This window comes from Vanellus vanellus, assembly GCF_965231255.1.
Source record: "Vanellus vanellus genome assembly, chromosome: 1".
Classification (NCBI taxonomy): domain Eukaryota; kingdom Metazoa; phylum Chordata; class Aves; order Charadriiformes; family Charadriidae; genus Vanellus; species Vanellus vanellus.
In genome coordinates, this window is record NC_138905.1 from 204434548 (window position 1) to 204462341 (window position 27794).

Below are 27794 nucleotides of genomic sequence, written 5' to 3' on the forward strand. Positions count from 1 at the left end.
ATGCTGCTGCCGTCCGACGTGGCCCGGCTGGTGCTGGGTGAGTGGGCGATGGCCGGGCGGGGCGGGGTCGCCGCTCGCCCCTGAGGCGCGGCGGGGACTGCTGGGGCAGGGGGGCGGCAGCCGCGCCGGGGGATGGGGTGGGGGGTGTCTCTGCCGGGGATTGTCGGCTCCAGCGCCCTGGGCGCGGCAGGAGAACGAAGCGGCTGCGCCCTTGACCCTCGACCGCGTCGCGTTCGTCCCCCCGCCCCGGGCCGGGGTTGTCAGTGGCTCCGCCGCTGAGGCGTAGCCCCGGGCCTGGCGGTCTATGGGCTGTCCCCCCAGCCGCGCTCCGGCCCGGTCTCCAGAGGGAAACAAGCGCAGCTCGGTCTGGAGGGGACTTTTGGGCCTCTGGAGTGGAGCCGCCACGGGTGCAGGAGAGCCCGCCGGGCCGGGCCGCTGCCTGACCGCCTCCGTGGGGGTGATCGGGCCCGGGGCGGGTTCACGGAACTGTGGTGGTCTCCGGCGTCCACCTGCAGCGAGGTGCCTGGTGAGTGGGGTGTAATAAGGTATGCGATTGCAGGAGGAATACAGGGGTGATCCGAAATGCCAGAGGAGGCTGGGTTAAGGTTCAGCCGGTTGCTCTTTCTGTCCCAGTCTCTCTCACCTGTGAGGTGGGACTGGGAGCGGGGTTTTGCTCAGTGCCTGTGGAAAGGGCAGAGTAAGTGTTCTTCAGGACGTCGGCAGCAGGCAGTGAATTTTTTAAACGACTTTATGCTTTGGGTTATTTGGAATGTGCCGAAGATAAACACAAATGGATGGGAATCAAAAATATGACCCACGTATTTAAGACCCACACGTAAGCACGTGTAGGCACAGGCTGTCGGAATTTGGTGGCAGTGGGCGTTGTGAGAGTCAGTTTTCTGTTGTACACAATTTTTTTTGAATCCAAAGCCATTAAGGCTGAATCTTTTTCTTCAGTGTTCCTTCAGCACAATTTATTTTTAAATACGGCCTGAAATGTTTCTTGGTCCTGTCTTGAGAAATTAGGCTAGTAAGAGATTCAGTGTCTTTATTACTGTGACGTAATTGAGGATTTTTAGAAACTCCATGCATTGCAAAAGAAGATTTAAAATCACGCAAGAGAGATCTCTTACTGTACTTTTCTATTAAAAAATTGGTTAAGTTACAAGTTCGTCTCACATACCAACCAGAGACTTGCAGACGTAGTAGACAATCTTGGTGACGTCATGTGTGCTAAGGATAAGCCGTCATATCTTGTGTCTGTTGTGGCACGGTGCGTGCATCATACCCAAAAAACTACCAAGCAACCTAGGGTTGTAGAACAAGATATTCCTTGTAGCCGTTTCTGCCTTCTAATAGGGATTCCTCTTCCATGAGGCATCTGAGAATTTGGGCGGATAAATAGGCTTCCTAGTGCAGCTCTTCTTCCATCTTCCCCACCACCACCTTTAGCTAAGTCTTTCTAGTGCTGTGAAGGTTGATGAATATTGGTTTAAGAAACAAAACTAAAATTATGAGTTCAGCCAGAGAAAAATACAGAGGAAAATGTATCTTTTTCTAATTAATATAAGAGTGAATGTGTATTATGAGTTAGATGTGTGTCTTTACATTTCTTAAGATAGAACAAAATACTGAATCATTCCTAGATCAGAAGATAACCTACCTTTCATGCTTTTAATTTGTTTTTGGCGGTGTTAAAGATAGTGTACTGTTATGTCGACAGTGTGTGCACAAGCAGTACAGTTGCACAGAAAGTCTTAATTCAGGCATTTTTAAACTTTGGCATGCCTTATTTTACAAGAAATTGGTGTATGTGCCAAATGTGCTTGTATGCAAGCATTCAGTCATCCCTTGCAATACTGTAGGAATAGGTTCCAGAAAGAAAAATTGCAACTTTTTACATAAACGTCCAGATGATTTTGGTTGTAAGAACAGCCACACTAGCACAGAACAAAGCTCCACCTAGCCTGATACCGCATCTTCCATCCTGGACAGCAGTGGGTGGTATAGGGGATAGGAATAAGACTAGCATATAATTGTGTTTACCAAAATACACTTTCAGCTTCCAACAGTTTGTGGCTTGAGAGTTTTCTAACAAAATACATTTGAAAAGTATTCCTTAAAATACCCTTTTCATGGGTACCAAAAACGTTTCCTGTTGAATAGGTAAGCTCGTGTATTGTGATTAAACTCACAGTGGTTTTTCCCAAACTGTGTCTAACTTTCAAGTTTGCTTATTTGTTGAAGACCTGAATAAGGGCTTATGTGTCTGAAATACTATCTTTTTTCCAGTTATACCCAGGTCCACTGAAAGATATTTGTCTTCATGCAAACTTAAAGGCCACATTTTTCTATAGGCATGCCTGAACTGAGGTGGACCATTTTAGGGGTCCATTGAAATGGATATGCTAATGTATATATGTCCTGCATTGTATAATTAGCACATATTTTATCCTTTCTTTAAAACATTGTGTGTTCAGTTCTGCTACAAGCAAGAAAGAAGAGACATTTTTTGTGATTCTTTGTTCTAGAATCCTTCAATCAGATTGGTCTGTTTCTATCTTTTCATGTTTAGAGTACTGAAGATTAAAGTAGGGCTTTAAAAGTTTGATTAAAGCAGAATGTATTTGATGAGGAATGGAATTTTGGAAAAGTAAGCTTTTTCAGTATATTTCCTGTTAAGGTAACTACTAAGTCTTGGGGTGTGTACAGTGCACAAGTTGCAGCTAGTACATCTATTTGAATTGAAAATTACAGTAAGTGGGGGGAGAAAACCTTTTTCTGTTATTAATTTTTGTACAATGCCAATTTTTTAAATAAATCTTACATGCTGTTAGAATAGCTGCACAGGTTTTACCTGTTTTGAAATGGGAGGGTGCATGGAGAGTTATTGTAACATAGCAATGCATTTTATTAACAAAGTATTGTAGAATTCCATTTAATTATCAAACTGGGTTGTTTGAGCTTTTATTTTCTTGTCCGTACAGTATTGTCTGTACTAAAGATCAATCAGAAATTTTGCCTTTTTGCATTTGTAAATGCAGTATACTATCAATAATATTTTGTGCTCTTTCTGGTTTTAAGTATTAAAGAAATATTTTGCAAGATGTGTGCTCTTTCAAAATACACTTTCCTTGTCTAACATATGCATCTTTACCTGATTATTTCAACACTGTGTGCAGCTGTTTATGTTGATACGTATTGAGCAGAAGTAATGAATGAAATAGCAAAATTTTCTGTCTGATCTGTTGCAGGATATTTACAACAGGAAAAACTTCTAGCTACCTGCCGTGAATTTATTTTGGAAAGCTCAGATTTGAAAGAATATGCAGAGCACTGTACAGAGGATGGGATTATTCCAGCCTGCTTGCTGGTGAGTTTGTATTTGCAAAGCAGGAAGTTAAATTCTTACATCCATGGAAAAGAACATTGAGATTTCTCTGTGTTACAATTATTTCTCAAATGCTGTTTAAAATGGTTAGTTAGATTGTCCCCTCTGTTTTTGTGTTTTTTTGTTGCATCCTGTGGTATTAACAGTAACTTGGTTTCTAGTATTTAATGTAACTAAGAAATATTTAAGCGTAAAATATGCAAATTGGTTTCAGCACATTACATTTAGTCTGCTTCATAGCTTTGAGATTGATTTATGGAAGAGTGTCGCAAGTTTTTTATTGATTTCTGGGCTGCTCTTGTAATTTATTGGAGATTGCTTTCCTATCATAGACAGGTCAGCTGGTAATGTTCCATTTCAAGTACATGTTAAATATCTAGGTAAGGTACCTCAGCTTTATCTAAGGCTACCAAATTTTGTTGACAAAAACTGTGTTTCAGTTCAGCTTCCTCTTTGATCTGTCATCTGCTTTGTCCCAGGTGAAATGTGGAACTTCGGGTGTGCATATATACAGTGTGTAGCTACGTATGTAGATAGGTGCATATAGCTACAGGGTAATTAGATACTTTGCATTTTTAACATATACAAAATGGTATTTTTAATACAGTATACAAATTACAGGGTTTAGATATTGCTGTGTATCAGCCTTTTAATGTTCATTCTTCTTCATTCAATCTTCTTCCTGTTTTCCATTTCATTCTTCTAATACATCAGTTAACTATATCGTCTGGGATTTTGTTCGCAGTATCTAAAATTTGTGGAAATCTTTTCTGAGGTCCGAGGTCTTGGTATACCTATTCACAACAGACCATTGCAGTTATTTCATTTACAAGTGTTCAGGCATCTGTTCTTCGGGGTAGGGAATTGAGAACCAAGCTATGGCCAGCAAAAATTAGAAAAACCAAATGTAAATAGATTATCCAGATTCTGAAAGCTTTTCATTATCTTCCTTTTCTCAGTAGAAACATTTTTGCTCTTTTTCATAGAAAAGTGATCATATGATAGCATCTCTAGAAAAAATTCTCACTGCAGCTCAAAATACTTGCTATAGAGGACTGTATTTGTCATACCCTGTAGAGTTCCCACTAGTAAACAAAGACAAGAAGGTACAACATGATAGTGATAACCTGAGGTACAACATGATAGTGATAACCTTAGAATCTTAATTCTTTGTTTCACCTAAAATAGCAGAACATGTAAATATGACATGAAAGTTAATTCTGTGTGACTGTTACAAATTTTTAGACAGAAGTTCTCTTCACATTTAGATCTTAACACATGTTGCCTTCCACAGTGATACGTACTCATTACTCTTACAGCTGCCTTACAGCTGCCGACAGTCTTATTTTTGTGGTTTTATTCCATAATAACAAAGGTGAGTTATGCCATACCACTGTTGTGCAATGAGATCAAGCACTTCAGATTTTTTGTTCATAATGGCATTTTGTTCCATAGATTTCTCTCTACCTAGTTTGAGACAACTCAGCACCAGCGGCATAAAGTACAGTTCCTTGTGTCGAGGGTCAGCATGGTGTAGTCTTCTAAAGAACTGCTTAAATGTAATGTGATACAGCAGATGAAGTATAAGTTATTAGTGAAGATTCTAAGATCAGTATTTTTTTTCCAGTCCCTGTGTGGAAAAAACTTGACAACTATTCTTAATGAATACGTAGCCATGAAAACAAAAGGTAAGCCTTCAGAATGAGATTTTATTTTAATTTTCTTATTTATCTGTTGTGAACTCCTTGAGGAAGAGGTAATATCTCCACCTGTATTTGGACTTAGAGCCATCCCCCCGTCTATGCTAGAAGTTGAAGATTTCCATATTATGCCAACAACAGACAATTAGGTCAGCATCTTGTGAGCAAAATTAATTATCCTAGTTTGGATTTTTCAGCATGTACTTTCACTTCAAATTTGAGCAGAACCTCTAATGTAAAAAAGCATAAAGATATAATAAAGTGTGCAAAATGTACAAGTTTATGTTTGTAAAATTATACTGTTTATTGTTTGTACTATAAGTAGGAGGGGGAGGTGCTGATCTCTCTCTGTTGACCGGCGACAGGACACACGGAAACAGAATGAAGCTGCATCAGGGGGGGTTCAGTTTGGACATTAGGAAAAGGTTCTTCACTAGGAGGGTGGTTGGTCACTGGGACAGGCTCCCCAGGGAAGTGGTCACAGCACCAAGCCTGTCAGAGTTCAAGGAGCATCTGGACGATGCTTTTAGTCATAACGTTTAGTTATAGGTAGTCCTGTGAGGAGCTTGGAGTTGAACTTGATGATCCTTATGGGTCCCTTCCAACTTGGGATATTCTATGATTCTATGAAATAACCAGAAAGAGTCCTGTGGTGCGAAATGTTTCTTGTCTGGCTTTTTAAATTAATTAAAACAATTTCAGAATAACAATATTTTGTATGAATATTAGAGACAGAGCACTTCCTGTTTTTAAAAGCAGTTATTGAGCTTCTGAATGTTGACAAGTCTTACAATTTTTGGATACGTGTTGTCTGATCGGATTTTAATGGTTCTTGGTTCTAAGACTTGCAATTTAAAATCATGTTTGGAACATTTCTGAATGTTTTTTTCCTTTCACACTAGGTTTAACAGAAATGGTAACTAAGACACAAGCATACTTTCTTCAAAATACTTTGTACTTGGCACCTTGAAAAACTTTATAAATTGTTCTGCTTATATCTTCCCATTTATACTTTAATATTCTATGCTTCAAAAATACCAAGTGTTTTTACCTGTTTGGGTGACATCTTAAAATAAACCATTGCTTTTAAAGGCCTGTCTGCCAGGTTACAATTTTCAAAAACGCACAAGTAACTTGGGAATATGAACACCATTTCCAGAAGTGAGTTAGGTTAGGTTAGCATGCGTTTGCCCAGGAGTCAACACCATGTGCAGATTACGTTAATTATCATCATGAATGTCTTTGCCTCAGTTTCATTTAGGCTTCTAAAACTGAGAACTGTATCCATGATAAGTGTGTGTTCATGTCAGTCAAAGTTCTTAAATTAGGAGCTAGTGCTCTCTATCAGAATATTAAGAAGGCAACTAGACACCTGAAGTTAGATGATGTCTGAAACACACATAATATTTAATAATAATTGTTTTTCTTGTGATTTTACTTTTTCTCAACATGTATCTGGTTTAGGCATCTAATTTTTTTTTATGGTTTACTTTAGAAACAACAAATGAAGTTCCAGCAATGATGTCATCTCTGTGGAAAAAATTAGACTATACACTTTCTCAGATCAGGTAATACAGTTTTGAAATCAATAAAGTAAAATTTCACTCTTAAGAGTGAGTCCCTATGTTAATCAACTCCCCTTATCATTGTATGAGAATGGTTTTGCTCTGTGTTGCCTCTGACAGATGGTGAAAAAGATGGGTATGTGAGAGTTGATAGTTGAGTAGATGTTTCAGGATTTTAAGGCAGGACTAGCAGATAAGGAGGTCATTAGTGTATGTTACCTTCCTGTAATAAAACAATATACTATGACTCATTTAGAACTCTATACCATTGTGGTTACTTAATCGAAAATATAACAGTAAGATTCATGTAAAGGATCTGTGACCATTGTTTGAAAGAATAGAAATAACAATCAGCAGATTGAAGCTTTCTGAAGTAATGTGTGGTTGGGACCAGACTGACATTAACCATATGATAAATACTGTCACACTGTGTAGCTGAGTGTTTCCCTTGTACTCCTTTTATTTATGTCACCTGCTTTATTTTTTAGGAGCATGCAGAATTCCACAGGATTTTCTGCTAATCAAAGGAGTAAGTAACTGGACCAATTCTATGGGATCAACAGGCTTTATCTTCAAATTATCTGTTTTGGAAAAAAAGGGGGGAATGCTGCAGCAATCAGTAATGCATCTTTACTCTTAAAATGTTGTCAAATCTCTTCTGCACTCTTAAAATGTTGTCAAATCTCTTCTGCAATGTTTTTTTTTGGCATGTCTTTTGTCTTCACTGCAGTGTGTGGATTAATGTAATGATCAAGAAAAGAAAAGCTGAGCTTTTTGCAAGGGGCTTAAGTTCTCTATATAGCATTTTCTTCTCTGCTGAAAACTTCAGAAGTTTACACGATTAAAAGGTTTAAAAACTGCTGCTTCGGTCCTGAAGCTGTTGACTTAATTTGTGGTTCGTAGAGGAACTGAAAATATAACCAGTCTAATTATGATGCAGTTTCATTTCTATAGAAGGGGAATATAAAAATGTGTTACAATCTTGAAACAACTATTTTTTTTTGCGCAAACTGACATATATTTAAGCAGAATATGAAAAGATGCTTGTTCTGTCTAGAATTGTTTCTTTCATTACAAAAACTGCCAAATGAACTCTCGAAAAAGAAAAGTTATTTTGCTTAAAAATATTTTTTTCTCTTTGTAGTACTTCTACTGAGTAACCAGTGTGAGAAAAGAGAATGTGAAATATAGGTAGCAATTGTTCTTGGATCTGAGATTCAATGTATTGAGTGTTCTGGTGTTTAAATTTGTAAGGTTTAGTCTGATAAAGAAATGCAGACTTACACTGGTTTAGCTATTTTAGTTAAGGTCAATTATGTGAGTAGTGTATTATGTAATGAAATATCTTTTTGGTATGAGTTATTCATGTAAATATTTCAGGATTGATACAGGCATGTTTACAGCGTCTATGTAAGTTGGCTGTACTTCTTGAATTGTTATGGCTCAAACCTGTAACACAGAAGACAGAGATGGGTGTTGCTTACTTTTTTGTTCTTCAACAACTAATGCATGAAACTCAAAAAGTTTCAATGAAGCATCCATAAATAATTAGGTCTTGGAAAATCAGAAATCTTTTTAAATTCCTTTATCGTGTATATTCATCTTGTCTTTATTATCTCCAGCACGGACAAGAAGTGGAATTGTAGAAATGAAAAGACAAAGAATGCTTCAGCAATCGGCTCCTGCAAACTCAGGATTGTTGTCAGTAGCCCATCAGTCAGGGCCACAGAATTCCTCTTCTATTGTATCTCCTCAAGTTATTCATAGGCCAACAATAAATCAAAGCATGTCACAGACAAGACTGAATACGTTGTTTGTTCACCAGTCACAAACCCAAGAAAACAAGATCAACAGTAAGTTGCACGCTTTTTTAAACCTTTTTTTCTGTGAAAAATCTGTGGATATAGATGGAAATTTTCTAAAGCCAGGGCTAATCATCTTCCACCAAAAAAGTTTCAGAAAATTGATGCTTTTTTCTCCTAACTCTTCAGACTGGTTCAAGTGATTAAAATAAAATGAGTGCCCAGAAGAGTATGCTCTTGCATACTTGCTTGCTAAGATGGGTTCAGAGATCAGAAGTGCATTGATTAGTCATTATTCTATTCTGTGTTCTCACCCTCACCCAAAACACTTGTTTTAGCAGACAGGGATGACCCATGTCAAGTGGTTGTTTTCCTCAGGTTATATTTAAATATTTTAACGATAATACCAAATTATTTTGTATGAATTCCCAGGAATTGATTGGAACATAATAAGTAATGTGTAGATTTCTGTAGTGCTTCAACAAAGTCACTGGAAAAGGTACTGGCATTGTGATTTTTTTTTTTTTTTTTTCTTCCCCATTATAAAGCAGGAGATTTCATACACATTCAAGTTCCAGCATCGCAAGAACGAAAGCTTCACTCAAACTTGCTTTCTCCAGGAAGGCGAAAAAGGTAAAAAGGGAGTTGTTTTTTTTGTTGCTGTTGTTGTTCCAGATCATTCAGGGATAATGCAGTGTTCTAAATTTTCTGAGGTTGTGGAGTGTTTCACATTTAAGATCCGCTGAGAGTGGCCAGTGTGTGATGTTTCACAAAGGAGAAGAAAGTCAAAGAACTTAACACTAGACTGACAGGAGGCTACTTGTGCTTCTTTATTACATATAGCCAGTCTTTACACTATTCTAGTATTAGACATAGGCAAATAATCTTGGAGCCTGAGATTTGGTATTCCTTCCAAAATATCCTTATAAATTATGAAAATTCTCAATATTGGTATAAATGTACATTTTGTCTGTTTTTAACTTAGAAGAACCGTTGGCTTCTGTAAATTTTGTCAGCAAAAATTTTCATATTTGCACTAAAAGTGGTATGAATAACTGTTCTTACACTAATTTCGCATTTTTTTTTATTCTTTTTCTAATGTCCTCTTGTTTTTAATGAGTTGACTAGTTTTTGTGTTTCATTTGTTGTCTTTACCACTGACTAAATCCTAAAAAGTGGTTTTGCTTATAATTTTTGCAGACCGTTACTCACTTATACTTTTTCCAAGTCTTCTCTATTCTTGCATGATTTTTTTGTATACAAGTGATTTAAGTGCCACTGGTGATTGATGGTTTCAGATGAGCCTATACCATGATTTCATATAAAAGCATTACATTTCCTATTCATCATCTAAATTCTTATGCAATCTAACATTTGTTTGCTTCTTTGACAACAGGTGCTCCTTGAGAGAGCTTTATTTTCAGTGGTGATGCCCAAATATTTTTTCTTGAGTGGCCGTTATTTAGAATGTGTACCACTAGTTAAAGTAACATGTACTGGAGGGGGAAAAATACAGAACAGTGGGCATGGAATTCAGTTTGCCATTACGCTGTTTACCTGCAGTCCATGTGTATTTGTTTGTAACTTCTATGAAGTCAGATGCAATGTGTCCATATGATGTAATGAAACAGATACAGCTTTTATTGTATGTCCAGTATGTAATTAATTTTCTGTTGATTAAAATCTTTCATTTATTAAGAAGGAAGGGAAACGCTTGATTTACTGACCGTTAGGTCTATTGTTTGCTATATTCTCACAAAACACATCATATGTTTCCTGGAATGTTCCAGTGAATCTCAGAAGAGGAAAAGTGTTGCAACATCTGGACCTCTTTCAGCAGCTAAAAGTTCTCAAGACCCTGATGAAGTAGTAATAGAAAAAGAAAGCGAGCCACTTGAAGAATTCATAGATGGTAACTTCCCAGTGAGTATATACTTATGAAAGGTATTTACATAAAGAAACAAATTAGACTAAGGAGAACTAGTCTTTTACATGTTGTTTGTCTTGGGTATTCTAGAAATTAACTTTGGAAGATAAACTTAGTCTTGTATTTGAACTAGCTCTTCTGTGTACTAAACTAGAGAGGATGGCATCACTATGTAGAGGTTGGGTTTTTTCCTTGATTTATTGGCTTTGCTAAGATACCTGTAAGCTGTCAGAATACAGTAATTTTTCAGAGAATGGAAACCAGAAGGCACAACAAGCCTTACTGTACTTTAGGATAGTAGACGCACGGGAATGTTTTGGGATGATTTTTGTAGCTCTGTCATGCAGTCACAAATTGGTTGTCTCTCTGTTATAAACTGTTCTCTGTGTTGAATTATTTTTTTTTACCAGTAAGTTGGAAATTCATGCTCCTTTTCTAGTGATGATAAAAATGGAAACCTGACCACTTTAAAACTGTGTTTTCCAGCAACTGGTTATTGAAAATGCCAGAGAAAAAATCTTGAGCAACAAATCTCTTCAGGAGAAGCTTGCTGAGAACATTAACAAAATCCTGGGCAGGTAATAAAAGGAACTTCTAAACTTCGTTGGTATTCTTATTTGATTTATTTTTGAGTTCTGAACTAAGGACTATTGTGTTCCCAGTGATGGCAACGTCGCTCAGGCCCCTAAGCAGGCAGACAGTGGTCCCACAGAACAGGAGACTTCAATTGATGAAATACTTGGACTTCAGGTAGGTGTGGATTGCCCTGTTTACATTTTTTGAAGACCAGGCACCTGAGAGTGATCAGGTGTGGGAACTATGCTGAACCTCTGTCTACTGTCTGATATCTGAGATTGCTCTTCTCTTTCTCTTTTTTGTTTTTATTTGTTTCTTTGTTTTACAATACAGCTAAGCCTGCCTAATGGCTAGCTTCTACCCAGGGGCAGTTCCACAGCTTCCCTTGCATAGGCATTAACTCTTACCTTGTTGTATGGTGGTGGGCAGCTTTGAGGAGCTGAACTGACAGGATACTAGTATTTTGCTGGGGTTAATTTTGAGCCAGTTTAACACTCTGAAGTTGTTCCCAGTGCCTGTACACGGCAGCAGTATGATGCAGCAGGGTCAAAAGCCAAGGAAGTAGGGCCATTTCTGGCAGTCGTTAGTTCAATGTTACCCTCGCACTGAGATCTATGTATGCAGTCCCACAGTCACCAGCTGCCTGTTGTCACTGGATCTTTGGTACCAGTAATTGGGTACCAGCTTCTGACTGGGTATCTGATCAATAGCCTTGTAAAAGAAAAAGGAATTTAAAATATCTTGTGGTCTCTAAACATGCTTAGTCTGATCTGATTTTCTGATTTGCTGTAATACAAATGTGAATTGTCTAGTGTAGCAAGAGAAAATGTCTTTGGAGCCTAAATAAGAATGCTTTTTCTTTAAATTTAAGGTTTTCTTGCTTTTGGAGGAAATGCACGTTCTACTTCTACAAACTAAGTTTCTAGTGTTCTCCCTTCATTCTCCTACAACCATGGAGCTGGCAATCACAGTGTTATAAAGGACTCTTGATGAGGGAATTATAATCTTCACGGCACTCATAAAAAGGGCAGAAGAGTAGAGGCAGTTGCCTTTTTACGAAGTAGCAGTGTCTGGTTTTTAAAGGCTATTCTGTCATTGGGTGATTTTTAGATCAATTTTTGTCAAAATATGGGGCTGAAAAGCTGTATTCCTTTTTTCTGCACAGAACAAAATTAAAGCAGCTTCTTGTTTTAGTTAGAGTAGCTGAGACAAAATAATCAAGCATATCACATGGGATATCCACCCTTACAATCACCATATCATAAGTTGTAGAGTGCTTAGAGGATTTCCAGGAAGTCAGGAGAAATTTTGTATTTGAACACTTGAATATGCACTGAGGGCCCTGCGCATTTTCTTCCTGGGCTGCTACCAGCAGGTCAGCTTCAAACAAGAACCTTAGAGCAGTCCTATGTAGCTGTGCCTTCCCCAGAAAAGCAGTTGGAAGTTATGTTATAGAACATGTAATGGGTAAATGAAATAAAACTTCTGTTTGCTTAGCATTGTTTTCTAGATATACGAAAAAAAAAAGAAATTGTGGTTAATTGGGGGATTTTTGTTACGGTGGTTGGCTAATGCAGGCTCATGGCATTCATACCATCTCCTTAAGCTTCCAGTGTAGTTCAAGATTTAGTCCTTCTTAAACAATGGTGGTCATTATTATATACTGGGGAGGAAGAATGTAAAGTACCAGTATAGGTTAGGGGCGGACCTGCTGGGAAGTAGCTCTGAGAAGAAGGATCTGGGGGTCCTAGTAGACAGTAAATTGTCCATGAGCCAGCAATGTGCCCTTGTTGCCAAAAAAGCCAATGGAATCCTGGGCTGCATAGGGAAGAGTTTGGCCAGTAGGTCGAGGGAGGTCATTCTCCCCCTCTACTCTGCACTGGTGAGGCCACAGCTGGAATACTGTGTCCAGTTTTGGGCTCCCCAGTTCAAGAGGGACAGGGAACTGCTGGAGCGAGTCCAGCGAAGGGCAACTAAGATGATTAAGGGATTGGAGCATCTCCCTTATGAGGAAAGGCTGAGAGAGCTGGGACTCTTTAGCCTGGAGAAGAGAAGGCTGAGGGGAGACCTTATTAATGCTTACAAGTATCTAAAGGGTGGGTTGAAGGAGGATGGAGCCAGGCTCTTTTCAATGGTTCCCAGTGACAGGACGAGGGGCAACAGGCACAAGGTAGAACACAGGAAGTTCCGTTCAAATACGTGGAAAAACTTCTTTACGGTGAGGGTGACAGAGCACTGGCACAGGCTGCCCAGGGAGGTTGTGGAGTCCCCTTCTCTGGAGATTTTCAAGACCCACCTGGATGCAGTCCTGAGTAATGTGCTGTAGGCAATCCTGCTTTAGCAGGGGAGTTGGACTAGATGATCTCTAGAGGTCCCTTCCAACTCTGAAAACTCCGTGATTCCATGATTATATGGAGAATACTCCAATATGCATGTGCAGGGTGTAATGTCTGACAAAGATGTTTTGGTTTTGGGGGACTTTATTTCTTAAACTTCAATCACTAATATGTTTTAACAGCCATTAAATTTGTGGCAGAGATGTTTCCAGCATTAGTCTTTATGTTTCTGTGCTGATCAGAAGTAATAGAACTAAAAACAGTCTGAAAAGAAAACAATTTTTGTCTGTTTTTCTTTAAATTATGAAAGTAACTGTCTAACAGTTCTGTATATCTTGTCTTTTCTCAGGGTGAAATTCATATGTCAGAAGAGGCCATTCAGGACATTCTAGAACAGACAGAATCAGATCCAGCTTTTCAGGCACTCTTTGACTTATTTGATTATGGTAGGGTATATTATACTCAATTGTACCATTGCTATAAAGCATCATGAATGACAAGTTTTCCTAAATATTGCCTGAAGAAGCAAAGATAAGTCGGCAGGCCTCTTCTGCAAGAGAAATGGACTGCATGGCATCTGTGTTCCTGAATTCAGAATTAGATTTTTATATACATTGATATATATGACTATAAAGTACAGCATTTTCTTGTGGCTGAAATTCTGGTTTTATGCTGGCTCAGTGATTTTTATTGCTGTTATTTTAGACTCTTCTGGTCTAAAGGATGATAGTTCATACTTGTTTTTCTATGCCATTGTAAAATTTTTTTATTTGTCTGATTAGGGATATCCTCACATAAAATATAAGGATGTTTTTATGCTATTTCTGGATTTGTAGTGAATATAGACTAACACTTCTTTGAGTTTAGATGGCATTCCTTGAATTTGAAATCTCCATGCTTCATTTATAATGTAATAATCACATTTGTGTGTAAAATGGCATATTTAATCATTCTTCATGTTTTATTTTGAAAATAGGAAAGAGCAAGGTAAACAAAAACTTACCTGCTGGTGTTTCTGGTCAGAGTGGAGTAGAAAATGCAATCTTGGTGGATGAAGATAACCTGGAAACACTCGAAAGTTCTTTAGGAACAGAAGAAACCAGTAGATGTAGGTGTTTGGTTTTGTTTTGTTGTTTTTTTTCTTTAAGATCACTTCTAGTCTGTTCACTTTTCATTATGAAAATATTTTCAAACAATTTTTACATTTCACGATCTTTGTGTTTTCAGTATCCAATCTGACACTTACATTGCATGAACATAGTAATACACCTAGTCTGTTAGAAAGTTTCAGTCTATTAAATTTAACAGTAGTGTCAGTGTACTTACAAGTTGTACTTGGTAAACTCCTAAATGAAACCAGAATATCTGCAAATCTGTTTTCTCATTCAAAATAGAGATGCTTTGCAATATTAATTGTGGAACACATAAAGATAATACTTTACATCTAACCATATTAATCTTTTTTCTATATTGTGTATTAATTAACCAATACATTACATAAAAAGAGTCTTACTCTGGACAAAAAGAGTCTTACTCTGGACAAAAAGTATGTTTAGTCTGTCTACCTCATTCTTAACAGTAGTCCATCGGTGGCAGATATTTAGTGGAAGTATATGAGAAACAGAACCAAGAGGTCTTCATCCTGAGATGTTTTTTGTGCTTCTGGGAATCTGATTTAGTGACTTGAGCTATTTGCTTGTTCTGTGTACACTTGTTATTTATGTACAGACTGATCTGCCAGATTGCCTAATGTGTATAACCATATGTTTCATATACTTTCCACTCAGCTTGAAAGTAAGGATGAGTAGCGTTATTCCCACTTAGTTTTGTGTGAAAGAGTTTTCCGTTGAACTGATAAGTTGCTTCTAAAATGCTGTAAAAGGATCATCTGTTCTGATAATTATGGAACTAATTTATTCTCTGTTTGACAGGTGATAATTCTGGAGAATCACTATCCTGTAGAGGTTTTCAGTTAGGAGAAGCATCGTGTGCCTTGAAGACCAGCATTAACGATGATGATATGGCTAAGAAAAATACAACCAATGAACAGTTGCATGGAAATTGTAGACCAAGGAAGCAGACTGAAGTACTGAAAACTGTTACCCCTGAACATATTGGAGAGCTTGAAATTGCATTGGACTCTGTACCTGGTTTGACTGAACCTAACAAAAGACAGAGTTCCGATAGCGAATGTAATGAACACTGTGGAGATTCTTATGCTAAAAAAGAGTCGTCTGCATTAGTATCTGAAAGTGAAAGAGCTATGGAAATTAAAAAAGGCCTACCAAGTCATAGTGCTGAAAGTAGTCCTAATTTAGAATATGTTCATTCTGGTAGTCCGCAGATTTCTTTGATTTCACTGGCAGAAGGTACTACAGCCAGTGAAAACAACACACATTCTGGAAGTAAGTGTCACTTATCACCAGATACATCACTATCTGAAAAAACACTTACTAAAAGCCCTTCTGATGGGAGCCCTGGCCACAGTGTGCTGCTGAGAAAAAACAATTCATCAGTTTCTAGCCCATCAGCGGATGTGGGAAAAGAACAGGCTGTAACAAACGATTCAGCTGCCTTACCTGGTATTTTACAGGAGAACTCTAGCCATCGCTCCAACCATCAGGAACAGCGTACACAGTCAGACTGTGCTGCAGGATCTGCAGTGAAGATTTCAGATCTTGACAAAACGGAGTTGCAGCTTGAAGTTGTTGATACTTCTAACAAACCTTATTCGAATGATCAGCATACACTTGATAAGCCTTGTAGAAAAGATTTTAACCTCCCTTCAGGACTGTCAAACTCAGAAGGAACACAAGGGGAAATGCAAGAACCTTCATCTTCTACAAAAGTAGATGCTGATAATATATATTTCTCTTCTGGTGATGATGCATGTACAGAAATTTCCGTTGTATCGACTGAAAATAATCTTACTACATCTGAAATATGCCAGTCTCCTATCCCAGAAACTGCATCCTCAACAGATGAGTCGGGTACAGAGGCCAAAAGTATAAGTGGTGTATCTTCTAGTAGTCAACCAATGGATGTTGATCCTTCTAATATAATGTCCCTCAAGATCATCATCAGCGATGATCCGTTTATTTCATCAGACACAGAGTTAAATAATGCTGTTTCCAGCATCACAGGAGAAAATTTGCCGACTATAATATTGTCTTCTCCAGCCAAATCCCCAACTAAAACCACAGGCCTGTCCAAATGTCTGACTTCAGAAGACACAGAAAAAAATGTAGATTCAGCTTTGGCAGAGCAGAATCTTCTTATGCTTCGACCTAAGGATCCTGTGGTCACCTCAGTTAACACTCAGAATGAAGACTGCACTGGTTTTTCAGTTGCAGGTACAACTAATCTTTCCAAGGAAGGGGGATTTATACAGTTGATGCCAGCAACAAGCACAGCTTTTGGGAATTCAAACAACCTTTATATTGCCACTTGTGTGACTGATCCAGCTGCCTTGGGCACAGCTGTAACACCATCAAATGTAGTTGTATTGCCCGGCAGTTCTATGCCGCTTGCTGCCCAAGCTCCAGCTGTACAACAGTTACGAACTCCTCCTCGATCCAGCAATGCGTTTACAGCAAACCAGACTGTCTCCCCAAACTTCCCGCAAGGTAATCTCATTATTACAAAATGACTGAAAATATGGTGTTTATACAGCATTTTTATTCTTTTTTTCTTAGTGCATTAAAAGTAAATTTTTAAGCACTGCTCTATCTGTCCCTTGAAACTAGCCGGGAGTTATGTATTTTTTGAGTATATTAGTTGCTACTAAAAATGAAATAAGAACTACAAAGAGTCACTGACCAGGCTGCTTTGAAAAAAATAGCCTCATATTTTTATTGCCTCAAGCTTAACTTGTATAATTTTAGCAGTGATACATTTAGAAAGCGAATTTGGGCTTACACTAGAAAAGATTCCGTTATTTCAGCTAAATAAAGCAGTTTGTTTTGTTTGGTTTAATGAGATTCCTGTTATAAATAGAATGCTATGTTAAGGGTACCCATATTTAGTTTAGATAACTGGCTTAGATGTAGATACTCCTTCCCAAATTACTTCTTTGTTTTGTTTTGTTTCGTTTCATTTTCCAAAGATCTAGTCTACACTAGAAGTACATTTAGACAGATACTAAAGTGTAACATTATTTCTTTCCATAATATAGAATCATAGAATCATAGAATCAGTGAGGTTGGAAGGGACCTTTAAGATCATCAAGTCCAACCATTAACCTACCCTGATAAAAACACCACCACTCCTAAACCATGTCCCTAAGCAGCTCATCTACCCTTTTCTTAAACACCTCCAGGGATGGTGAATCCACCACCTCTCTGGGCAGCTTATTCCAATGTTTAATAACCCTTTCAGTGAAAAAATGCTTCCTAACATCTAATCTAAACCTGCCCTGACATAACTTGAACCCATTTCCTCTTGTCCTATCACTTGTCGCCAGGGAGAAGAGGTCAGCTCCCATCTCTCTAAAACCTCCTTTCAGGTAGTTGTAGAGGGTGATAAGGTCTCCCCTCAGCCTCCTCTTCTCCAGGCTAAACAACCCCAGATCCCTCAGTCGTTCCTCATAAGGTTTGTCCTCCAGACCCTTCACCAGTTTTGTAGCCCTTCTCTGGACACGCTCCAACACCTCAATGTCCTTCTTGTAGTGAGGGGCCCAAAACTGAACACAGTACTCGAGGTGAGGCCTCACCAGTGCCGAGTACAGGGGGATGATTACTTCCCTAGTCCGGCTCACCACACTATTCCTGATGCAGGCCAGGATGGTGTTGGCCTTCTTGGCTGCCTGGGCACACTGCTGGCTCATGCTCAGCCGGTTGTCCACCAACACCCCCAGGTCCTTTTCTGCCAGGCAGCTTTCGAGCCACTCCGCCCCCAGTCTGTAGCGCTGCATGGGGTTGTTGTGACCCAAGTGCAGGACCCGACACTTGGCCTTGTTGAACCTCATACCATTGGCCTCAGCCCATCTGTCCAGCCTGTCCAGATCCCTCTGCAGAGCCAATCTACCCTCAAGCAGATCAACACGCCCCCCCAGTTTAGTGTCGTCTGCGAACTTACTGAGGGTGCACTCGATCCCCTCATCCAGATCGTTGATAAAGATATTAAAGAGAACGGGCCCCAGCACCGATCCCTGGGGGACACCACTCGTCACTGGACACCAACTGGATTTAACTCCATTTACCACCACTCTCTGGACACGGCCATCCAGCCAGTTTTTTACCCAACGAAGAGTATACCTGTCCAGGCCATGAGCAGCCAGTTTCTCCAGGAGAATGCTATGGGAAACGGTGTCAAAAGCCTTGCAAAAATCCAGGTAGATAACATCCACAGCTTTTCCCTTGTCCAGCAAGTGGGTCACCTTGTCATAGAAGGAGATCAGGTTTGACAGGCATGACCTGCCTTTCACAAAGCCATGCTGACTGGGCCTGATCACCCTGTTCTCTTGCATGTGCCGTGTGATGGCACTGAGGATGATCTGCTCCATGACCTTCCCAGGCACCGATGTCAGACTGACTGGCCTGTAGTTCCCTGGATCCTCCTTCCGGCCCTTCTTATGGATGGGCGTCACATTTGCCAACCTCCAGTCAGCTGGGACCTCCCCAGTTATCCAGGACTGTTCATAAATGATGCACATATATAATCTCTCCTGGTGCAAGCATTTGTATTACTACAGTGATAAAAATTCTAAGTGCTTTTGAAAATGTTAAACCTGACTATAAACTGGTTATAATCAACGCATTTAGATTTCTTTCCAAAACTAAAAACTTATTGTGGTTATCCTAGAATTTCTGCGTGCAGTCATTTTCTTGTGATCAGAAGTCAGCGCAACAGTATGTGCAGGATCTTAGAACGTTGGCCTTTTCTATCGTTATGATTTTTTTATGCAGCTATTGTCTTCAGGCTTTTTCACAGGGAGAGAAATTGAAGTTTGCTCATTCTTCTGCATTTGGTGTTTTTCCTGGTGGTGCTTGTGTAACCAAAGAGCTGTGTGGAATTAGTTTTTTCTTTCACTTTTGAATTTTTCATTCGCTTTTCAATTAATGTGCTATAATAATTTCCTTATTTTATAATTCCTGTACATAACAACTATTTTAACTATGATTTAAATAGTTAAGTAGGAAACTTCAGTTTAAATAGTCCAAATTAATCTCATTATGCTTTTTTGTTTTGTTTTGTTAATAGCTGATTTCAAACCCACTAATTCACTAAAGTCTTCATGTACTACATTTAACACCTTCTACCAGTCAGGAATGTACATTAGATATGTACATACAGACAAAACTAGCCTTTCCCAACTTTTTGTGTGCTCTTAAAGCGAAGGTGTTATGGGTGCACTAGAAGAAAAAAAACACCTTTAATAACTGATTGTAAGAAATAGGATGGAAATACTAGTTTAATTTTGCTAAGCAGCAAAACGAGCTATTTGATGTTACTTTTTCTGTTGTTTTTTTCATATAAATTAATTTATAGTTCAAGCCTCAACATAGGTATGTTATACTTCAAGCTTAATTTTGAACCGTTTCTTAAAAAAGAAAACAAAGTTTAGCTAAAGAATCCAATTTGAACTAAAAATAACAGTTACTACCCGTTTTTCTAGTAGTGATATATAGTAAAGACCGTGACATTTTTTTAAAAAAGCTAGAGTTTTTATTGCCACAGGTTTGACCATGTGTAATTTTAAGAATTTCTGTCTTGAAGCTTTTCTTTTCACCAAAATCTTTTGGTTTCTATACCATTTTGGCACTTTGATATTTTCTAGGTTCTGCCATTATAATCGCATCTCCGGTGCAACCTGTTTTGCAAGGAATGGTGGGGATGATACCTCTCTCAGTAGTAGGACAAAATGGAAATACGTTCTCAGCACCTGCCCGCCAGGTAGCACATCACAAATTAACGTTTGTTTTTTTCAAAATTAAACCTGCAGTGATAAAGAGTCTTTTGGTAAATTGTAATGGAATATTATGATTCTTTCAAGGTTCTACATATGCCTGTGGCTAATCCTGTGTGCAACAGAAGTGTCCCAAAGCTTCCCATCCCTCCCAAATCACAAAAGATTCCTGGAGCAAGAAACAAGACTAATACAGGTATCCACCTTGTGTTTTTGAGAAGGGCAGAAGAAAAGTGGGGTATCTACAGTCATGTCAGTTCTGAAGTGTAAAGTTTTGTAAATACCAATGCTTCTCTGCCAGGTAACTGCTGGGATGGCTTTGAGAGAAGCCTGTAAGTATATTTGCTCAATTTACAAATAAGACTCCTAGCATATTAAATAATTCCAGATTTGGGATCAAGTTTATTTTGGAAATGTAATGTTTCAAGGTTGTAGTGCAGTTTAAAAAAAGTGTAAATTTCTTTATATTTCTGGTTATATTTCATCTCATTGGTTGTTAAGTGCAGTGTACTGCTGCCATCGAAATGAAGCCATGTGGAAATACAGAAGTTATTAGAAAAGTCAGCAATTCTAAACATTTATTAAGGAAAATATTTAATAGAAATGTCTATTAATACAAAAAATACCTTTTTCAGGTATACACTTCTGTGTATATATTTCATTGAGACTTTGCTTCTTTAAATAGTAAATTGAAACAAGACTGGAGTTACATTCATTTCTCAGTGTTGTGAGGGAGTAAAGAGAAATAATTGAAAATGCAAAATAAATTGAGATATAAGGACAACTTTTGCATTAGCCTATCTACCTTTTTGAAAAAGAAGAGCAGGCTTGAACATAAAAATGAATATAGAATGAAGTTGCAAATTAAGAAAAAAGCTAGGATGGTGTAGTTAGACTGCATTCTGCTTTGCTGCTGGGTACCTGAGAGTTCCCTGTGGTTATTTCCCTTCTACTTGGAAATGCCTGCTGTGCATTTGGAAGTCCAGCTTAGTTGATTTTGTCTTGCCAGGACCGTGTGTTATGTAAGGGTAGACAGCAAGCAAGCTGCTGCTTTATACTTAGTTGGTGACCTTTGCTAATCTATTAATCTGTAAATTTGAAAATTATGAAAAGGTTGCAGAGTCTTGTTGCTGGCTTTTTCTTTATTGATTCCCTGTCAGGTGAAATGTTATAGAATCATAGAATCGTTTAGGTTGGAAAAGATCCTTTGGTCATCGAGTCCAACCATTAACCTAACACTGCCAAGTCCATCAATAAACCATGTCCCTAAGCGCCCTGTCTACAAATGTCATTGTACTAACTGTGAGATGATTTACTTGGAATACAGTAGTTTATTAACGCTTCATCTGTTGTTCCAGGAAAACTGGTACCAAGTGGAGCTGAGCCTTCGAACCATACAAATTCTCGAACGCAAAGGTCAGTAGTGCTAGGTATTCAAACTTGCTTTCTTTTTCCTGTCATGAATTTCTTCAGACTGTATTGACTGGGAGGACGACAGCCTTTTTAACAGTGACATGAGCAGTACCCCCTTTTTTCTTCCCTCCTGTCTATTTGCTAGGAGTATCGATGTAGATGTGTGTTAATACCGGTTCAGGGATATATTAATGACAAGCCTGTGCCAGGATGCTGCTCTTACTGTTCCTCTGTTAATGTGTGTCTTTGTGCTTATTTAAGCCCATCTCAATTATCAAATAGAAATTGTTTGTGCAGAGTCCAAGCTGGGAGAAATTACCTGTTCCATTTACTGGAAGATTTTGATGCCTAACCCCTTTTTTTTTTTTATATATATTGATAAATATAATTTAATTGGTAATCGGGATAGGTACTAGTCTTCTGTTGAGCAACTGAGAGAGAAGAAAGTAAGTCTTCGGTAGTAACTGTATCATTAATGGACTTAGGAAACAAAAGGATGTTGGAATGTACAAAAGAGTGTACAAGGCAATAAGAGGTTCAGTTCAAATATTACAAGTGAAAAGTTCTTTTATTGTGAAAATAAAACATACTTTAAAAAATCTACCTATTCAGAACTCAGTTAAAATGTTGGGAAAGTGGAGAAAAACAGGAACAATAAAATCAAATTACTTTAAAAAACCCCAATCAATGTATACCAAGGTATACAGTATAGATGCATACAAAAATTAGTGATTTGGGAAAAATCACAGAAGCGAGATTTGGGATAAAATAATTTTGATAATTCAGCTTTCTGTTAATTTTGATTGATCTACGAACATGTGTTTTGCATAGCAAAGAGAGCAAAATGTTCCCTGTAAAGAGCTGTGATTTCTCATTTCTACTCTCTGCCCTCTGTCTCATCTCAAACAAACTGCTACCATCCATACCTTCGTTACCATCCCAAAGTTAATTTCACTTTTCCTTCTCTAAACTGTAAAGGCTTATCTGCATGGGGAAAGCCTTACTAGCACAGATGAATATTCAGAAGGAAGCCTTTCTGGGAAATGCAGCACAAGCCAGGAACAGGGCACAGACATAGCAGTGGTATGAGCTGACAGAGCAGAAGCATTTTTCTTTTGACATCGCTACAGTGCAGCAGCGACTTTTTCAAACTAATGTGGCTGGCTGTCAGGTGGAGACCAAGCCCCGGGGAGCCTGTATGTATGTTCTTGTCCAGATGCCCAATGAAAGCTGCTTGTCTTGCTCTGTATCCCATCACCAACAGCAGATGCAGAGGGGAGAGCACAAGGTACATGCATGATGATATTGCCCAGAATATTCTGGCAGCCTCTTAGTATTTTCAGCTCCAAGGATTGCCAGAGCCACAACCAGATTCTGGGATGGACTATCCTCTCATGAGTGTGCTTAGTTTCTTTTTGAACTCAAGTACACTACCAGCATCCACAAATATCCCAGGGTAAAAAGTTCCCAAGCTTAATTACGTGCAGCGTCCAAAGCTCCTTGTTTTGCTTTGAACCCGATACTAGTTTTGGTTGATACCCCTAGTTCTTCCGCTGGGAGATACAGCATATAGTTTCCTTTTTGTTGGCTTTTTTCCCAGTGTTCTGTTGCATTTCCCCTCCGTCGTCTCTTTGCAGGCTGAAGAGCCCCAGTGTACCTAATTGTTCTTTGTACAGACTCTGTTTCATATGTTTTTGTCATCCTTTTTAGCCTTCTCTGAGCTTTCTGCAGTTGTCATCCCTTACTCCTAGTCTTGGCAAGTTGATAAAGTGGAGAGAGCTTTAAACAGATGTTTTGAGGGGCAGATGGCAACTTCCAGCCAGATCAAATGAACTTGTCTAGTAAGAACAAGTATGTTGCTGAAGTGTTTTCATCTCATTTTCAGGACTGGAAATTCAGACAAACTTATCACTGCAGAAGTAGGAAGGAAAGTGGAGGAGAACTTACCTGTTGCACCAGTAGAGAGCACAAGTTCAAATTCAAGACAAAGTGAAAGTCACAGGAGAGTGCTTTGCTTTGATAATGTCCTACCTGCTCCAGGAGGAAACACCCAAATTCAGACTACTAAGAGTTTATCCCAGAAAGAAAGAAATGAAAATACTTTATTTGCTGTTGATTCTGCATCATCCTCTGCTAAGGCACAGGTAGCAAAGAGAGAGAAAGATAAAACGTTGCCTCGAATTCTGTGTAAGCCAGAAGTTGGTAGCAACAGAAGCGCATCTGCAAAGGAGCCACAGCCCGAGCGGAAGGCGGCAACTGCAGGACTTCCGTTAGATCCCTTCCACAAGACTACAGCAAATAAGGAAAACGAATTACGACGGGATACTGATGAAAAACAGAAGAACCAGGACACTGCCAAACTCTCAAATGGCCAACAAAGCGTTAGCTTATGGAGTGAGAAGACAGTTACTTCGGTACAAGAGCTGAACAAAAAGCAAGTGTCACTGTCGAATGGGAATAGCAAATCTTCAGTGCCCATCTCTTTAGCTTCAAAGGAGCCAAAACGAGAACCAGCTAAAGTTTCCAGCCAAGGCCTTTGCCTGTCAAGTCCATTCACTAAACAATGTGTGGAAATGTTGCAAGACATTCAGTGGCATAGCCCGACTAGTAAAACAGTTGAAAACGGAGAATTGCCAGTACCCCGTACGCCGTCTGGAGTTGGGGACAGGCATACAGATGATACTACAGATAGCGTACGGACACCGACCTGTCGACGCTTCAACGAGGACAGCACAACCCCTAGAATAATGGTACCCCCTGCTACACCAGACTTGCCTGCCTGCAGCCCCGCTAGTGAAACAGGTAGCGAAAATAGTGTCAGTATGGCTGCTCACACGCTGATGATACTGTCACGGGCAGCTATCGCAAGGACTAGCACGGCAACCCCCCTGAAGGACAATACTCAGCAGTTCAGATCTTTAAGGAGCACAGTAAAGAAAAGGAAACTAGAGGACTTGAATGAGGGTGAGAGAAATTCTCGTTCTGCAAATAGGAAAGACCTTCAAAGCTCTCCAACACCGTCAAAAAAGAAGAAAATAAAGGCAAGTACAGGCATTTACTTTTTATTTTAAAAAATATACATTAGACATTTATAATGGGATGGTTCAGAAGTGCTAGTCCAAATCCCTGACATCCTGTTTATATTTGTCAGTTTTACTAACTTTGCCTCTTCAGCCCGCTCCGAACTAGGTTTTATTAAGATTAGCATAGTCTTCAGATACATGCAAGTAACTCCTGTTGAATCTCTGCACGTACCTGTGAAAATCAAATTGTTTCTCTTGAAACATGAATGAATTTCTGAATTCTAGTTTCAGTCTAAGTTTCTAGATTGAATGTGAGAATTAGGCCAAACTCAAACTAGGCCTTACTGAAATGCAAGCTGTTCTCATCCTTGTTTACCACCAGGACTAGGAGTCCACACTTTGGGTATTTCCAGTCTCCATAGTCTGCAGCATGGTGCCTTTGACTTGGGGATGTAGTTGCAAATAGCAAAGGTGTGAGACATGAAAAGGTGGCGTAAGTAAATAATCAAAAAGGAGAGACAGTATAACTCCATAATTCCCCACGCTTAGTTTATAGCATACTCCTGAAATACAGTAACTGAAAAACGCTCGGTTACTCGTGCTGCGTGTGTGACCAGAGCTGAGAGGCCATGGCTGGCTGGCCTCTGGGTGGGCTACTGCTGAAGCCCAGAGCTCAGCTCCTGTCCCAGCTCCACGCCATTGGTACCCTGGGGGCACACAAAACATTCTCGGATCTCTGGGTGAGCTTTGTGGAGTTCTGTCTAGGATGAGGAAGAAAGGAAAGCTCCTCAGTACCCCCCAGTTCTTTGTATTTAACGCAACTGTTCTTTTCCTCGCCTACAGAAAAAGAAGCTACCGAATTCTTTTCCAGCAGGAATGGATGTGGACAAGTTCTTGCTGTCCTTACATTATGATGAATGAAAAAAAAAGTTGAACTGTGACTGTCTACAGCTAGGTGGTGTGATGCTGAGGTTTTGCATGGGAAAAGTTAATTCTAAAGGGTGAGTTGCACTTTCAGTGCACTGAAGTTTCACTTTATAGCAAAATCATGCTGTTTCAGAAGCAGGTTGCTAAGTGTAAATATCATTGAGTTGGTATATGTTTATTTTTGAAAAAGCACTTGCGTAATTATAGAGCCATTTAATTTGCAAAATTGTAAATTTGTATAAATGTAATGTAAGAAAAGTTGTATGTTTCCTGTTACACCACGTTGTCTGTGTTCTGCTGCATTCTCTACTTACCCACCTGAGCCGCTTAGCCGGTTTGTGAAAAGGTTGTGAATTTGAAGGCGGTGTTTGTAGGTCACTGTACTCAGACACGGGCAGCCAACCTGGCCGCTTCCCATTGTCTTGTTGAATCCGAAAGGGACTTAATCTTCAGATGTAACGAGCTTGTACTAACACTCCTTTCTCTCATAACGGTCAAACCCATGTTGTCGGGCTGTGAATGAGTTGTAAGAAATACCAGAAACTAAACGTAAGGCTAACAAAACCTCCTGAAGTATTTCTCATCTAGTACAGCTTTTCCCAACCCGTCATTCAGATAAGAACTTTAGTTTGGATCAGGCTCATCTGTTTACAGTATTTAGTGCATAGGATGTCATTTGAATGCAAAACCTGTTTTTGAACAATGAGGTACTTTGTTGTGGGTTAACCCCCATATTCATACCCCGGTATGAATATTTTAGCAATAGCCAGACAAGAATTTCAGCGTGTTCTATTGCAAAAGTCACTTCTTTGAACTGTCATTTGTACTGTTGAGAAAGCGTTGTTTAATATCACTTGTGCTTATAGCCAGACATGGAAAAATTTGCATCTGATCTTTCTGTTTAAGGTAGAATTTGTCACAGCTAGTATACAAACTCTCTTCAAAACAGGCACAGGAGCAGCTCAGCCTACATTTTATTAATAATTAGCATGGGTGAAAATTACCATACGAAGCCTTGCTCCAGTACAGCAGAATTTTCTCTCCTGGTATTTCCTCCTTTGTTCTCAAATTATTGAGGTTTGAAAAAATGCAAGTTTTCATGTAAGAGATCTGTACAGCAACAGGGCAATGTTTCACATAGTATACAAGGATTCCTAAGGAACCAATATTATGCAGTAGACGTTTATATTAAACCCATCCAATAACTAAATACTGCATACCATTTACAGCTTGAATAAATATTTTTTGTTTTAATACAAACTCGTGTGTCTTGCTTAACATTTTGTAAGTCCATTAAGTGGCTTTGTGGATATTGTACATAAAAGTCATGTTGATCGGTCATAAAGACAGAGTTCAGTACAAAACACTAAGTTCTAACAGCAGCAATTGTCAGCATGGCAAAAACAATTGTCTCTTTGCTACATGGTGGCATTTTATGCTTAACAGTATTCTGAGAGTTGGTATGTGATGTTTTTAAATAGATTTACTATTTAGTTGAGACATAGTGTAGCTCTGTCATGGAACAGCCACTATCCACCCCAGTCTTTTTTTTTCAATTCAGGTGATCAGGTAATACTAAAGATGTGAATTACCAGTTCACTTAACACTTTCAAAGGAAGAAGCGTCTGCTGTCACACGGCAAATAATTTCTAGAAGAACAGGTGTCAGACCATGAACGAAGGTTAATTTTCTTCGTATATAGCATTTAAACCCCAGGGTCATTTGCTACTTCTGCAAGTACATTCCTTCCCAGAAGGAACAGATCCCAGCCAAAGTACGTATTCCCCCTGCTTTATGGGGGAAAGTGTAAAGACAATCAGTGGGTAAAGATGACTTCCTGTAGACGTTAATGTCAAAATTAGAAAAGCCGTTTTTCCTAAATCCCAGCTGACAAACTTGAAAGTGTTTGTTTATCCCTTGTGAAAAGGCTGAGGTGGGAATACGCTTTATACTGGTGAAATAGCCAGGTTTTACCCCTGGCAAAAAGCCTGCCAAAGAAACTGCAGAAATTTCTCACTGAAGTCTTGAACAAGATTCATTCCAGGGAAGTATTCTCCTATCTCCCCATAGGAATGCTTAACCCAGTATGCCAGGGGATTCAGGAGTGCAGCCACATACTGGGCAGCTCATCTGCCTCTACTTAAAAGCCCGTTGACAAAACTGTACATCACAGAGGTGAACAAAAAAGGAGCAGCAGCATTTTGAGGCCATATTAGTACTTGTGTGC

At 39.1% G+C, this 27794-nt stretch overlaps 1 protein-coding gene across 1 annotated transcript; it reads left to right on the top strand.

The window, feature by feature from the left end:
* NPAT (nuclear protein, coactivator of histone transcription) lies at nucleotides 1-26817 on the top strand (the record flags this gene model as incomplete). The annotated part of the gene is made up of 18 exons (XM_082498359.1): nucleotides 1-37; nucleotides 3255-3373; nucleotides 5019-5079; nucleotides 6587-6659; nucleotides 7145-7185; nucleotides 8279-8509; nucleotides 9007-9091; nucleotides 10249-10381; nucleotides 10872-10963; nucleotides 11048-11135; nucleotides 13647-13743; nucleotides 14274-14405; nucleotides 15229-16923; nucleotides 20076-20191; nucleotides 20292-20400; nucleotides 21563-21620; nucleotides 23503-24658; nucleotides 25484-26817. The coding sequence occupies 18 exons, from the start codon at nucleotides 1-3 to the stop codon at nucleotides 25559-25561; spliced, it is 4401 nt and encodes a 1466-aa protein (XP_082354485.1). The 3' UTR covers nucleotides 25562-26817.
* Nucleotides 26818-27794: the final 977 nt, after the last annotated feature.